The 15,544-nt window shown below is 39.6% G+C and overlaps 1 protein-coding gene across 1 annotated transcript in view; it reads right to left on the reverse strand.

The window, feature by feature from the left end:
• Window positions 1–15,544, reverse strand: part of DNLZ (DNL-type zinc finger) — a 117,757-nt gene that overhangs the window by 33,697 nt on the left and 68,516 nt on the right. The window contains exon 2 of the mRNA XM_044057870.1: window positions 12,468–12,607. Coding sequence (XP_043913805.1) covers window positions 12,468–12,607 — 140 coding nt within the window. The remainder of the gene's footprint in view (window positions 1–12,467; window positions 12,608–15,544) is intronic.

Raw genomic sequence — 15,544 nt, forward strand, 5'->3', positions numbered from 1 at the left:
GAGTTAGAGAGCACTGAAATTCCTCTTGTGCCCTATGGAACCTCGGTGGATTGTAGTAGTATTCCTCATTGTGGCTGTACAGCACATGCATGATTTTCGTGACAGTTTAGTCTTTTTAGGTTGTAACTTTTTAATGCAGTGTTTAAACTTAACTAGACATATTTTGAGTTTTAAGGGCAGATACACTACATGTTTACATTGGCTCTAATATTATAACATTCATAAAGTTTAAATGGGGTCCTGTTTACACCTGAGCGAACATCACTGCTGTGAGCATAAGTGACGGTTTCTGAGTACAGATTTCAGAGTGTATTTACTTTTAAAATTTTAAAATTCTTCAATAGATTTTGAGATGGACAGATTTATGTACATATAGATATTCTCAAGAGTGTGGTAGGTTTTTCTTTAGGAGTTTTTAGGTAGGACTTATTTTTTGTACTACATGTTCTTAAACAATACGTATTGATGTTTTTTAGCCCAACAAAATGTAGTGGTATGTATTGTTATTTAAAATTTAATTTTTAGTTGCTTTTCTCACTTGACACACAAACCCAAAGAAGTTCATATAGACAAAAGTGATCTAAGTTAAAATGTTTCTAAATGTTGATAGAAAAGATTCTTATGGAATTTTGAAGACTTATGTTAACTTTTTCTTTTTTGGTACTACAATGAAATGCTTTCAGGAAGTTTTAGCAATTATTAATGTGTAATTTTTAGTTTAACTTTTAGTTTAGTTTAACATATCTGGGATTCACAGAGCTTGAAGTAGATCAGCACTGTGTCGAATACCACACTGGTTTATTGGGGAAGGGGTAGTTAGCAAGTAAACATGCTAGTTGTCTTTTTTACAGCACAGCTACCCTAGTAAGCCACTCCCATGCTTTTAAACAGGTATATAAATAGAATGGTACATTTCTACACTTTGTTCTGTTTTTTTTTTTCCAGCTTCTATATGGATCACTTGTTGGTGTGTTTTTAATAAAGATTTGACTGGAACCAGCTTGTGCTTCCCTACTTTCACTAGTGGATTTATTCTTTGGAAAGTTTTAAAGAAAGTATTCCTTCTTCTTTTTTCGGCTTTTCCCGGTTAGGGGTCACCACAGCGGATCACCTGTTCGCTCATGACTGGCAGTGGAGTTTTACGGTGCCAAGTTGCCATCCCGGTGCCCGACCTTTCACAGGAGGCACACACATGCATGCACTCATGCCTAGGGCCAATTTAGAGTATCCAATCCACCTACAGCATGTCTTTGGGATATAGGAGGAAACCGGAGCATCCGGAGGAAACCCACGCGACCACAGGGAGGACATGCAACTCCGCACAGAAGGCAACCCAGCCGTGGATCAAACCAGAGAACCTCTTGCTGTGAGGTGGCAATGCTAATTGCTGCACCACTGCCGCCGCCCTAAAGAAAGTATTCCTACCACCTGTTATTAGTTTGGATATTCACAGTATGTTTTTATTAGGTGCCTGATCTCTAGGAAATCTTACATCTTCCACACACAGAAGTTTCCTCATTATTTGTTTTTGGACACCGTACATTGACGTACAGGATTTGTGAAACTTCGAGGGACACCATAGAGACTAGTTTGTTTCTATTTACAGTATGCTGAGCAACAATCTAATTACTTCATGATTCCATGTCATCTACCCCACCTACTGATGATGTAAGAGGGGAAGAAGCAGTTCTGCTGTTGGTTGGGATTTTTACTTTAGTCTACAGCAGCTTTTATTACTATTATTAGGAGAGTGAAGTGTTTTAACAACTTTGAAAGTGGGAAAAAATGCTTAGCACTGTTGAACAGACAACAATATACCTCTCAAGTTCTTAGAGCAAGAATTCTGGACAAATCCAAAAATTATGGGAGGATAAAGGAGCAAATAAGGGGCAGTTTTTAAATATGTCTCTAATTCAGTTAAACAACTAATAGAAAAGCAGGTTTTGCATCAATGTGCATTTTCCTGAACAAAGAAAGTGTGAAACTCTGTCTGGCACATTTACTTGACTACAATTCTCACTGATTTACCAGAAATTCCGAAGCTTTATGAAGGACAGGGCAATCTTATGAGAGAAAATCAGGACAGCTGAAAGATCTGGACAGAAGGCAAAATGAAATGCTCCTCTTTGGAATTATCAAATATAAAAGCTGCTAGACACTTCAGTAATCACACACACACTATCACACTGTAGTAAACAGCTGTCTACTATGGAACGATCACTTTAGTGCACCTTCATTTACAGAGATGTGGAAATTATTCCAAATGCTTTCTTTACAGCACTAATTCCTTGTGGTGTAACATATAAAACACACTGTACAGTAGATATGTCATTGAGGTGACTCACACATCGATAGTTTTCTCCCTGAACTCTACTGGTAGACAATGAATACTTAGATGTCTTTCCATATGACTGTTGCAGTATTCTTCACTAAAGGAATACCCTGTCAAGGGTAGCCCAACCTCCGGCCAATATACCAAAGCCTTAGGTTTTTAAGGATGTTGTACATCACACATATGCTCCCTGCTCACAGTGTAGGGCATAAAGGTGACGTACATACCTCAAAACTTCTTTGTCACCAGTCTGAATGCAATCTTCGTTCAGTGGTCTGCATGCTCCTTCATATATGCTAGTTACCAAGCCATTTCAGGATAAGTGCCCCACTGGGGTATGTGAGTTACATGTCATCCAGATGGGGGAAAATGTCAGTGTGGAAGACAGATTCCCCATAAGAATCATCACAAGCAATGTCTTTTTTTCTTGGGTGCTTCTCACAATCATAGTAAGTGTTTGATTTGTCAGGCATTCGTCCCTAAGACCCTACATAGTTGTCTATCCTCCTGTCTATCTACCTGGAGAACCAATGTCCTAAGTTGTTAGCACAGGGTGCTATGGCTGAATCCTTCCATCCTGAAGGTCAGCCATCTACCAAGAAGACAAAAAAAGTTAGGTCAGATTCGGCTGCTGTACTGCCTTTCCTGGAAGTCCCTTTTGAGGCTAGAGAAAGTCCAGAGGATCTTCCAGTTATACCACTGAACAACTCTGCCATGACCATGTTGGAGGCTGGCATGGGTCTGACTTCTTGCAGGTCCTAGGTGGCTCTGTGCACGTCCACTGCAGATGCTGAGGGGGGAACCTCTGATGATCATTTCAGAAGGACCGAAGGGTGTTCTGCAGATTCTTGTTCCTGAGGAGATTCCCACTACATTGATTGAGTGTTGGCAAAGGTCTAAACCTCCTAAGGTCTTTAGGGCTGATGTCCCTTTAAAGAAGAAGAAGCAGAAAACAAAACACATCTCCCCTGCTCCTAAAGATCCCCAGTGTGAATGGCAGAATTTTACCCAGGGGTTGTTTAATGCACTTAAGACCTTGAAGCCAACCCAGAGAGTTTCTGTCCCTGCATCCCCTTGGTCTTCTACTCCACTTAAGAGGCCTAGTGAGCAAGACTCCTCAGATGAGGACTTGGATTCGGGGGAAGAGTCCTTAGCATACTCCTCTCAGATTCCTTCTCCACTGGACTTTGGCTCTGAGGAGGAAGATTCCATTAGCCCAGATTCTCCCTTTGAGGAACTTTCTTTTCTGGTTACTCTCTCTTATATGATGGAATTCTTTAAATGGGATTGTTCTCAGACCTCTGACATCCAGAAAAGGTATTATGAACTTCTCCAGATGGAGTCCCCTAAGCCCTCTGCTGTTCCTCCTGTCTTGGCTGCCCCATTGGACACTTTTTCAGCTGCTTCTCAGGCTCCTGATTCCTAACCTCCAGCACCTAAAAAAACTGACAAATTTTATAAGGTGCCTGATGAGTGTAAGTTGTCTACAAATGCCCCTCTGCTGATCACTCTGTTGTGTCTGTCTCGTCTGACAAACATTCTAAGCTCTTGCCCTCTACTAAGCTGCTTCCTTCTGATAAAGACAGTATGGCTATGGAATGGCTGGGAAAATAGGTATATTCTGCTGATACCTTATATTCTGCTGATACCTTGGCCTTTCAGGCTATTAATTAACAGACCCATATGAAGAGATATGTCTTGGCTCTTCTTTCTCAGGCCTCTCAGGTTGTCTCTGACCTTCCTGATTCTGAAATAAAGGTTTCGGCCCTCTCTTTATTGGGATCCTCTTCCCAGGTGCCTCACCATTCTATTAAATGTGGTTATGATGCAGTCGATACTTCTTCTAGAGCTGCTACTTTTGGTTCTGGGTTGAGGTGCTGCGCTTGGCTTCAACTCCAACCTCTTCCTAATGATATTAAGGCTAAACTGTTGGATGTTCCCCTTGATAATAAAAACCTTTTTGGTTCTGCAGCTGCTGAGCTTTTTAAGTCACTTCAGGAAATAGGTAAGGCCTTGCAGGAACTGAAGCATAATTTTGTTTCTCCTATTCCAAAATTTCAGAGGAATTATCCCTCTAAGTCTGCTTTTGTTCGTAGATAGTCTCACGCTCCTCCCAAAGGTAAGTAGGGCTCTAGATAGGCTCCTCCTGCTAAGTCTACTCAGAATCCTATACTCAGAAATATCCTTTTCAAGACAAGCCAGGTTCTGTCCAACTATCTGCTTCCCTCCACCCTAAGTCCAGTTTCTTTATCTTTTCATCTTTCCCTGTCTCTTCCCAATTCATTAGGAATCACTCAAGATTCTAAGGCTGTTTACCATCCATCAGGGCTGCATCATAGTGTGGTAATCCCTTCTTCCTTTTCTGGGCATTCTCCAACCTCCTGAGGAACAGCTGCTTTTCTTTCCATTTGTACTTCAGGGCCTTTTGTCTCATGGCACTATCCGAGCAGTTCCCGCTCCCCAGGAGTGGAAGGGGTTTTATTCCAGAATTTTTTTTTTTTGTTCCCAGGAAAGAAGGTACCTAGAGGCCCATTCAGGACTTTTCTGAGCTTAATACCTTTCTGAAGATACCTTCCTTTTGGATACTGTCCCTTCAATCTCTGTTTCCTCTTCTTCTTCTTCAGGCTGGTCTCTCTGGATCTTGAGGATGCTTATCTTCACATCTCTATTCATCCCTGTTTCAGGAAATAGTTGCATTGCTCTGTTTCTTCCTTGCATTTTCAGTTCTCTGCTTTGCCCTTTGGCCTCTCTACTACCCCAAGAGTCTTCACCAAATGCCTCACTCCTATGACTGTTTTTTGCAGGATGAGAGGGATACAAATCTTTCCTTATCTGGGTGACCTGCTCATTCATGCTTCTTTCCAAAGACCTTGCTTCAGCACCTTCATTATGCTATTTGCCTCTTACAAAGCCTAGGTTTTACGATGAATATCCAGAAATCCACCCTGACTCCTTCTTGGGATCATGTATTTCTCAGTTGCAGGCTCCAGATCATTCCTATGCTGGCTTCCCTGTCACCTCACACAGCTTTTGCTCTTACTGCCTTTTTTCAATCCCTTCTTCCTCCAGTCTCAGTTATAGCCAGAGAATTTCTTAGGGCTCTGAGATTCATGGCTTCCACCATTCCTGTGCTACTTCTAGCCAGACTCCATATGAGAAAGCTGCAGTGGTTCCTAAAGTCAGTATGGCTCCAACATTGTCATCCAGTAGACTTTCTAGTCCCTCTTATTCTATGCCTCAATCTAGAGCTTCAGTGGTGTATTCATCAGCTGCCTTTCAATCCTGGGCTTTCTTTTCAGCCCTCATCCCTTCTCAGGAACTATTTTTCAGATGCCTCAGACATGAGGTGGGGTGCTTCTTTCAGCCATCTCAAGGTTTAGGATCTCTGGCCCGTTCATCAGAGGTCAGACACATCAACATCAAGGAGATGAGAGCTCTTTCTTGCTCTTCAGGCCTTTCATACTCTTTCTTCCAGGGAGATTCAAAAATTTTACAGACAATATCAAAGCGACGTGGTACATCAACAAGCAAGGGGAGACATGGTCCTACCTTCTGTGCAGACTAGCTCTTCAAGTTTGGGATTTAGCTCTCCGATATCAGGTGACTCTTCAGGCTGTTTATATTCCTTCACAGCAACACACTGTGACAGACTCTCTCAGCAGGTCCATAACACGTGCTCATGAGTGGATGTTTCACAGAGATGTGTTTTTGGATATTGTCCACCAGTGGGGTACTGCTCTGGTAGACCTTTTTGCCTCCATGCCTCCATTCTGAACAGACAACTTCTTTTTTGCACCAGAGTCCCAAGTCCTCTGGCCTGGAAGGTGGCTTCTCTCTCTCTTTCATGGAAGGGGATGCCTCTCTATGCTTTTCCTCCCCTTCCTCTCATACAGAGGAAGAGAAAGACTCTCCCAAAATATTGTTGGTGATTCCCTCTTAGCCCTTTTCTTCTGCATCTAACCAAGGGCAATCACCACAAGTTACCTCACAGGGTGGACCTATTCACATAAGACAAGGGATCTTTCATCCACTCTTCAAATGACACTGTGGGTGATAGGGTTTTGATCCATCTTGGGCACCTTTTTTCTGAAGATGTGCTTTGGGTTCTGCATTAGGCCAGGAAACTCACTACCTGGAAATCCCATTTGTCCTTTGTCCAAATGAAAGAGATTTTCTGCAAAACCACCAGGAAGCCAGACACAAAGATAGAATACCACGAACAAACAGGAAACAAGATCCAAAAATATTTATTCTTCTTTAGCACCTCGACTGAACCAGTCTTCAAGAAGTATACAGTACAAATGAAAAAACATTCCCCTTAAATACCCCACCTTAATCAAATCATTATAGCAGCAATCAACTAATTAAATCAAGTATTTCCAATTAATTTCACAATTAAGACCATGAGGAAACAAAGTATTATACTTTAAAATAAATATAGATTCCTTAAAAAGTAATTTATTCTTTAACATTTCATCATCACCTAATTTAACAAAAACTTTATCTAAAATAGTAGCTTGCAACAATCTATAATCACTTTTATGATACTGCATAAAGTGAATTGCAATAGAACTTTCAACTCTACATTTCTTTATATCTCTGACATGTTCTTGTAGTCAATGTTTAAACATTCTTTTAGGCTCCCCAATGTATATTAAATTGCATGGACAGTGTAAAGCATAAATAACACCTGAAGTAGTACATGAAAACCTAGATAATACAGTAAAATTCTTATTACCCAATTTGTGAAATGTTTGAACAAGTAAATCACAAACATTACATTTCCCACAAGGAAAAGTGCCCTTAGATACTGGATGTTCTACTAAACATTCTACATTGGCAATAAAATATGATTTAATGAGTTTATCTGCTATACTAACACCTCTCTTATAAGAAAAGACAAGAAATCCATTTAATAACTTATTTAACTTTCCATCCCTCAATAGAAATTTCCAGTAATATTTGATTTCTTCTTTCCTGCTTGTTCATGAAAGAGATTTTCTGTCTGGTGCCTTGCTCATAACCAGGATCCACTTTCTGTGGAGATTCCTCTGGTTCTCGCTTATTTGTATGAATTACTCCATGCAGAGAGGCCGCGGTGGTGCAGCGGTTAGCGTTGTCGCCTCACAGCAAGAGGTTCTCCCATTCGATTCTTGGCTGGAGCGCCTTCTGTGTGGAATATGCATGTCCTCCCCGCGGTCGAGTGACATTAAAGACATGCAGCTAGGTGCGAGCATGAATGGGCGTGCCCTCTTTGAAGGCTGGGCATCAGGCTGGCAACTCGGCACTGTAATAATCCACTGCTAATCATGAGAAGACCGGAGTTCCGCTGTGGGGAACCCTAACCGGGAAAAGCCAAAAGTCTTTTAGAGTTGGTGTATTCTTCAGTTAAATCTCACCTTTCAGCTATTTCTGTTTGTCTGCCTTTGATTTCTCCTTTGGCCACTAGGTTTGAGGTCAAACAATTTCTTAAAGGCATTCTTCATATTAGGCTTCCCAGGCAGCTATTCCTCCTTCCTGGGATCTTAATTTTGTTCTTGAAAAATTGACTCGGGCTCCTTTTGAGCTTGCAGCTTCAGCTTTCTTGCAGCACTGTACATGGAAGACTGTTCTTCTTTTGGCCTTTACTTCAGCTAGAAGGGTGTCTGAGCTTCAGGCCATTATTGCTGTTCCTCCTTTTTTGTTTTTTCATAGGGACAGGATATCTCTTTGTACTAATCCTTCTTTTATGCCCAAGGTGGTTAATAAATTGTCTCTTAACCAGTCAATTAATTTGACCACATTTTTCCTTCTCTGCACTCTACTAGTGAGAAGCTTCTTCACACCTTAGCTATGCATAGTCAGCTCAGATATTATTTGGATAAGACTAAGGCCATTCACAAATCTGAGAAAGTTTTTGTTTCTTTTCATCCCAGATTTCTAGGTTTGGCTGTTTCCAAACAAACTGTTCCTTCATAGCTCTCTTAAGGTCATTTATTTTTGTTACTCCTTTTATGGGAAAAGCCTTTCTTCTTCTGTTTAGGACACTCTACAAGGGCTGTGGATTCCTCTGGAGCTTTTTTCAAAGGCTTAGATATCAATTACATCCTTGAGGCTGCTACTTGGTCCTCTGTCCATACCTTTACTAAACATTACAAATTAGATGTTGTTTCCAGGGCTAGAGCTGGCTTTGCCAGAGCTATCCTGCAAGGCTTTCTTGAGGGCACTTCTGGGCCTTCCTCCTCCCAAATTTCCACTTGAGCTTTTGTACTCTCCCTTTAGCAAAGAATACTGCAGCAGTGATATAGAAGGACAGTTGTGTAAAATCTCACTATAACAGTAGATGTCCTTCTCTTCAGTGTTGCAGTATTTGCTCCCTCCCTCTGCCCCTTTCTCTCTACTCCTTTTGTCCTTCTAGATGCACATGTTCTTCCTTTTCTCCATGTACTGTTTCTCCTGGGGCTTTTCAATTCTGAGGTATGTAGGTCTATATGTCACCTCTATGCCCTACACTGTGAGCAGGGAGCATACATGTGATGTATGACGTGCTTGAAAACCTAAGTCTTTGGTATACTGGCCGGATGTTGGGCTACCCTTGGCAGGAGATCCCATATGTAAAAAATACTGCAACAGTGAAGAGAAGGACATCTACTGTTATGGTAGATTTTACACAAGTGTACTTTTTCATCTATTTTACTACACTGTATGTTAAGCACATACACTATACTAAGAATGTTATCCTGTTCCATCTTACTTGTATTACCTTTCACTTGACTACAGCTGCACTTATTTATTTATTGTCTGACTGGGTGACGGACCATGATGCATTCCGGTTACTTTGTAATAACATTTGCTGTAAACTACAGAAAACATACCAACTCACTACAGAACTGCCCCCCCCTCCCCCCAATACAACATCAGACGGCAGAACTGGATGTCATGGAATCAGGAAGTAACTGGATAGCTGCTCATCATACAGTAAACAGAAACACTAGTTTATTAAACTTGATAAATACAGGTCCACTGAAGTAACTAAAGTAAAAACTACACATTTTAGAATAAGAAGGCCCACTTTACAAGTTGAGGCCATAGATATAACAAAATGAAACAGTAAAAAAAAACTGTACTTGATCTTTAACAGTTAACACACAGCATTTTATTGTTCTCAAAAGGCAAGTGAAAAGTTTTAACAAGTGAGTCTGGCAGTTTAAAATTCTGAATGTTAAAGTGGCATAAGAATAAACTTTCATCCCAATTTGTCAAAAGCTTCACCACCTTTGTCAAAGGGAATGGTACTAGAACTATCAATATGTGTAGCAGAAGTAGTTTTTGATAGGGAAATCACTGCAGGGTCTGCTTTAAGGTTAGAAAACATATTTGGGAGTCTACGGTACCCTGCATAACCTATCAGACTTTCTAAGGGCAGGAAGTTGACTGTAGGGTAGACTACAAGCTATGATGTAAACATTCTTTAAAGTACATAAAACAGGAGGAACAGTTGCAGTCTGAGAAATATCCTACTGTAATGAATCATAATACAGTTCCTAGTAAACAGGAATTTGTTCCTGATTCCACTAAAAAAACACTTTTTGTCTCAGCTAAAGTTTCAGAATAAGAAAGGTCTTCTGGAGGGAACTCTGAAGCAACACTTTTCTTAGCATCAGAATCTTCAGATTGTGAAGAAACATCCTGAAGCACATTATTCTCACTCCAATCCCTGCTCTTTCGACTGAAAATCAGAGTTGGTAAGGGAGAGAACTCTTTTTGGTTTTCTTTCAAGAAAAAAATAAAAGGAGAAATCATCTCTCTGGCAAACAGCAGCATATCTTCCCTATCCATTGAAATAAAAACAGCAGTAATCATTTTTTCTTTTCCAGAGAAACTCCCTGCAAAAGGATGGACCCTAGGCAGGCACACTCTCCTGAAGCTCAAGCTCTTTTTCGTGGCTATGCAGTAGACCTTCACTCACCCCTTTCCCAAAGAATAACAAGAATGGTTCTCTCTTGACCACAAAGGGCAACCCTGCAGCCACAGAGGACATATCTATACCTTGGTCCTTAGTGTCTGTAGGTGCTATACCTGAGGAACCAGGGGAGAATGATGAGTGGTCCAAGGAACCAAAACCAGCACAGATTGGTGGCTGAGACAAACCCAGAGCCAGCCTGTCACCTAAAAAATACCTGACAACTTTTTTCTTCTTTGTGAATTGGGAGAAGGAAGAACCAGTAACTGCTCCTTAGGTCCAGCTGTGAAGGAAGCCACACAAATGGGTAGCAGAGTCTGAAAGAGTTGGGTAACCTAATAACATTGAAAAGGATGGTTTTGAGGTTAAAAATGCACTAACATTTCCCTAAAGAACCAAGTCCTGCCCCTAAGACATAAACTCTATGAAGGTATGTAACAGAATGTTCAAAACACAGATTTTACACAAAACGTTTCCAGAAACATTCACTCTAGTAAAATCCCTTCATACAGGACGACAGTCAATACAAAATAGGTTTCTAACCTAAATAATATATCAGAGAAAAAAATACTATTTTTTTCTCAGAAGAATACAGAAGAGGAAGATGCTCCCCTGCTGAAGACTTATCTGCCCAGCCTTTAAGGATTGCTAGCTGACCGTCCGTTCCAACAAGCCCACAGAAGGAGCCCATTTCAGTGGCAAGAAATCTCTGAAGCTTTTGGCACTCTTACTGCCTTTTATATAAAATTCTGCTTGAGTTCCTGGCTGTTACAGCATGTGGAGGGTGTCCTAAATCTTTGAAAAGCTGGCCAGTTGGTCAAATCATTGATGGTATATAACCCATATAACTTACAGCAATAGTGATCTAATGTTGAACATCCATGCACTCAGCTATTAATGAAACTTCAGTTGGTCTATACTCTCTTTCATCTAACTTTTCATAACTGTTCAATAAATGGTTCTCTAAATCTTGTCTATATGACACACCAACATTTTCCTACTAACTGCATACCAGTTCTCTTAATAAATATGCCGTTCACATTTACTTTTGTCATTGCCTATTTCTAAGTTGTTATTAGGGAACATCTTACATACTGTATATTGCTGTGTGTGGTTTCTCTTCTAATAAATCTCGTACAGAAAAGGTTAAACTCTTCCACTGTCATACATGCACCAGTAAAACACAGACTAAAAATGAACTAACCAGTATGACTCCTACCATTCTAAACTTCAGAAGTCACCAACTTGTATGCAGTCAAAGATATTCGAGATCTTCATAAATAGGTCAGCTGGGGCTGCATGACCATCAAACAGAATTACACAGATGTAACTGCAGCTTTTGGTGGATGTAAGGTAATATACTGTTCAGGTTATCAACCAAGATATATTTTTTACAATGTAATTACCTAAAATCGAATTCACTATTGAATGAAGTGGTGAGAAAAGAAGATTCATACACAGATAGATATAGACCACTTTAAGAAGTTTACTTTTTCCATGTCTCAGTGACACAACAGATTCCTGCAGCTAGAGTGTATCCCAGAGGTAATGGCTATACACATTGCTTTTTTTTTAACACTGCTCTACAGGTGAATGAGTTCTTTTCAGCTGCAAAAGTTGATAACCTGCTAGTTGAACCTACTCGGACAATAAACAGATTCAGACAAGTTGCAGGCATGCAGGAATATTGGGAGAGTAAGCAGCTAATCATGGCAGTTCCAGAATATTATTACAGACGCCATCATTGACATCGTTATGCTTTTTTTTAAATACCCAAAATGGATCACCAGAGGATTCGAGAATCATAATGGCGAGGGGAGCAAAGGTGTATGTTCAGGATTCAAATGGTGTCATCCAGTCTACATAAATATCTGCTGCTTACACTTACACGTGAGACTTGTGCTTCATCCTGTCCTTTTTCTTGAAACTGCAAGACTCCTGCATAGCATTAAGCCATCTGCCAGCAAAATTACCCTTTCCTTTCTTGTCTGTATCTGTTTACTAACCTACACTTTCCAAGCAGGAGCCCTACAGCTCAATGAAACTAGAACTAAACTCTTATTTGCTCCACTTTATAAAATATCAAACATTTAGAGAAATGATGCATCTAAACAGCTAAAAGACATTTTTTTCTTGCACAATTCCACAATTACAAAGAACTGTTCATAGAATCAACATGAAGTGATAACTTACTTTTTTCCATCCAAGTCAGAGAACCATCCTAGATTGTCTGCAATAATATGATGGTTGTTGCAGCCAGGACATTTGACAATTACAACACCATTATGATATGCAAGCTTAGAGATTTTCTTCATGGACCTTGTTCTGCAAACCTGAAAAACACAGCATCATTCGTGTTTAGATACACACATCTACAACTGTATTTCAGGATTTTCAGCCAACTATAAGTAAATATTATACACATAATGTACCAACATACATATCTGATACTTTCAGAGCAGGGAAGCACATGGAATAAAGCCTTAGTTTTACTGTAATTTGGATGCAAAGCAGGACCCCAATTGGCTTAAGATGCTTATATGGTAATCACTGCTCCTCAATAAACTGCAGCACCTATAACACCAAAGTCAGGTAAAAGAAGACCCTAGAACAGAAAGTTAACACACTAACTAGAGGACAAAATATTCTTGACCAAGTCTTCACTAATAAACCCATCAATATACTACCAGTCTATTTTATTTGTCCCTAAATAATTCTGACATTAAATTTGCAACCTTCTCCTTCAATAATATCTAAAATCCTTGTAGTCAGTAATTCCGAATTTAAGGATTTCAGACAAACCGCATTAAATTCAATGATGTGCTATCCAAATCTACTTCTAACACCACCAAACTCAACACCAACAAAGAATTTATACAAAGGAGTTTTATTCCCAAACATGTCTAGAGCTGGTCGTCCCAACTAGAGCCAAATATAATGGGAAGTTTAAGAACAAATCACTCTGGTGGTCGTCCAGCTTAAATAAACTCTGTAAGAAAAGAAAAAAAAAAAACACAACAGATCAAAAATTTGTTGTGTCAAAAACTGCATCAAGAATATCATTAAGGAACTAATAAACTCTGTAAGAAAAGAAAAAAAAATAAATAAATCACACAACAGATCAAAAATTCGTTATGTCAAAAACTGCATCAAGAATATCATTAAGGAACTAAAAATTACTATCAGGGCAAATGATGAACTTAATTTAGCTTCTGAAGCCAAGAATAATTTTAGGTCTTTCTTTAGTTACATTAGGAAACAAAGAAATTACACCCAACATTATTTTGTGCTTATTCAAAATGGTACCACCCACTCAAATCAAGCAGACATAACAAATATAACAGAAAACAAATTTAGCATGAACTTTACTCCTGAAACAAATATTTTAATTCAAATTCCATAATCCCTTACAACTCTCAATATCACAAAGGAACAAGAACACAAAATGCTGTCTAAAACCAGAAATGCTACTCCTTTGGGGCCTGGTAATATATCTGAATGCCTAATAGACAGTGCAAACATGCCCTTGTGGTGCTCCTCTTTAAACTGTTTAGTCTGAACTTAGAGATAAGATTTGCCAGGACCCAGGAAACTAAAGGCACATAAGTCTGACTACTCTGTTTGCACAGCAATGGAATGCATCATATCTAATTTCATAAACAATGACATCAAAACCTTATCAGGCTAGGCCCACATAACTTTGGCTTTGTCAGTGGGACAACCTGCCTATTCAATTTGGTTAACTTCTTTCAGAAACTCACAGTCTGTATACAGTAGTCATTGCTCACAGAGCTTATTTTGGTCTGGTCAAAATATTTGACACTATACCCTGTACTGCCCTCATTAATAAGTTACATGTCTTAAGCTCCATATGTCAGCTGAATAGCCAGTTGGCTGAAAGACAGAAACCATACAGTTAAGGTGATACGCATCTTGTCAAATAGTATTAAGGTATCTAGTGGTATGCCCACTGTTAAGGTAATATGTACCTTGTCAGATAGTATTAAAGTAACTAGTGGTGTGCCTCAGGACTCAGTACTGAGACTCCTTTTGGACATCTATTTCTCTAATCTCCAAACTAGGAATCAGGACCTTTGGTTAACTAAGTTTACAGGTGACTGAAAACTGGGCATTATTGTTAAATTTCCTGCTGATACCCTTTAATGTACAGTACAGCAAATGCTCCACTCTAAAATGATAACATAGTCACGGATCCTGGAACCTGGGCTGACTATTCCCTCTCCTTTGAACACCATGTAGTAACAACTGACAGAAAATTCTTTGAATTAGCACAACTAATATCCAAAGACATACCATCCAAGTCAAAAGAAAGTATTATCTCTCAGTATGAAGCCCTAATTAAACCGATTACTGGGTACAACAGTCCCTTCAGAACGTACCTTTCTATACATATTTAGCAACTGGAAAGGTCCCAGTGGTTCCTAACTAAAACATTGCTGGCCTACAGTCCTTAAGCTACCAGGAAAAGCTTGAAGTGCAATCCCTTTACTCATTTTCCTATAGACTGTTAGGGGTGAGCTATAACTTGCATTCCTTGCCATTAGGGACCTCATCCTCCAAGATCTCTTGTATCTTCACAAGTCAAATAACTCCACTAATAACATAACCAGGGACTTTACAAGTTAAACAAAGGGATGCCCTAGCATCCTTCAGAGTTAACCTGGATGATCAGATGGGTACCCATAAATTTACTCTGAGGCTAACACGCTTTATCCTTCTTGAGAACAGGGTACAGCATGAGGGTGGGTACTGGCAAGGTGGTCTTGTGACTCAATCGCCTTTTTTTTTTTTATCATCCTATGAACACAGATAAAAGTAAACAACTAATATATGATAAAAAAATCATATCTGAGGCAAATTTCGTCTTCAGTTTTTCCTGTTATGCATCTACCTGTATTACCTGTACAAGGCTTAATCTTTCTACATGAAGAAACTACTGCACAGGGTTGCCACCTTTTCATATGCCTGAAGTAGGACATTTTTTGTGGAAATGTGAAATGCGAGATTTTGCAGGAGAAGCCACACATAGAACCACTGCAAAGGACTAGACATCACATTTTTGCAAAAAATAAAAGCCCAGACTTATAGAATTTCAGTAGTTTATGCTGTTTTATGTAACAGCTAAGTCGCTGAGATACAAAATAATTGCTTTAAGCAACTATTAAAGGAAACTTGCGAGAGAGATTTTGTCATAAAATCTCAAGACATTTGCCATACTTTACACTTTTTTCCCATGCAGGTTCAGGACA

The sequence above is a fragment of the Protopterus annectens genome, chromosome 16.part0, assembly GCF_019279795.1.
Source record: "Protopterus annectens isolate FY-2018-M chromosome 16.part0, PAN1.0, whole genome shotgun sequence".
Taxonomy (NCBI): Eukaryota; Metazoa; Chordata; order Ceratodontiformes; family Protopteridae; genus Protopterus; species Protopterus annectens.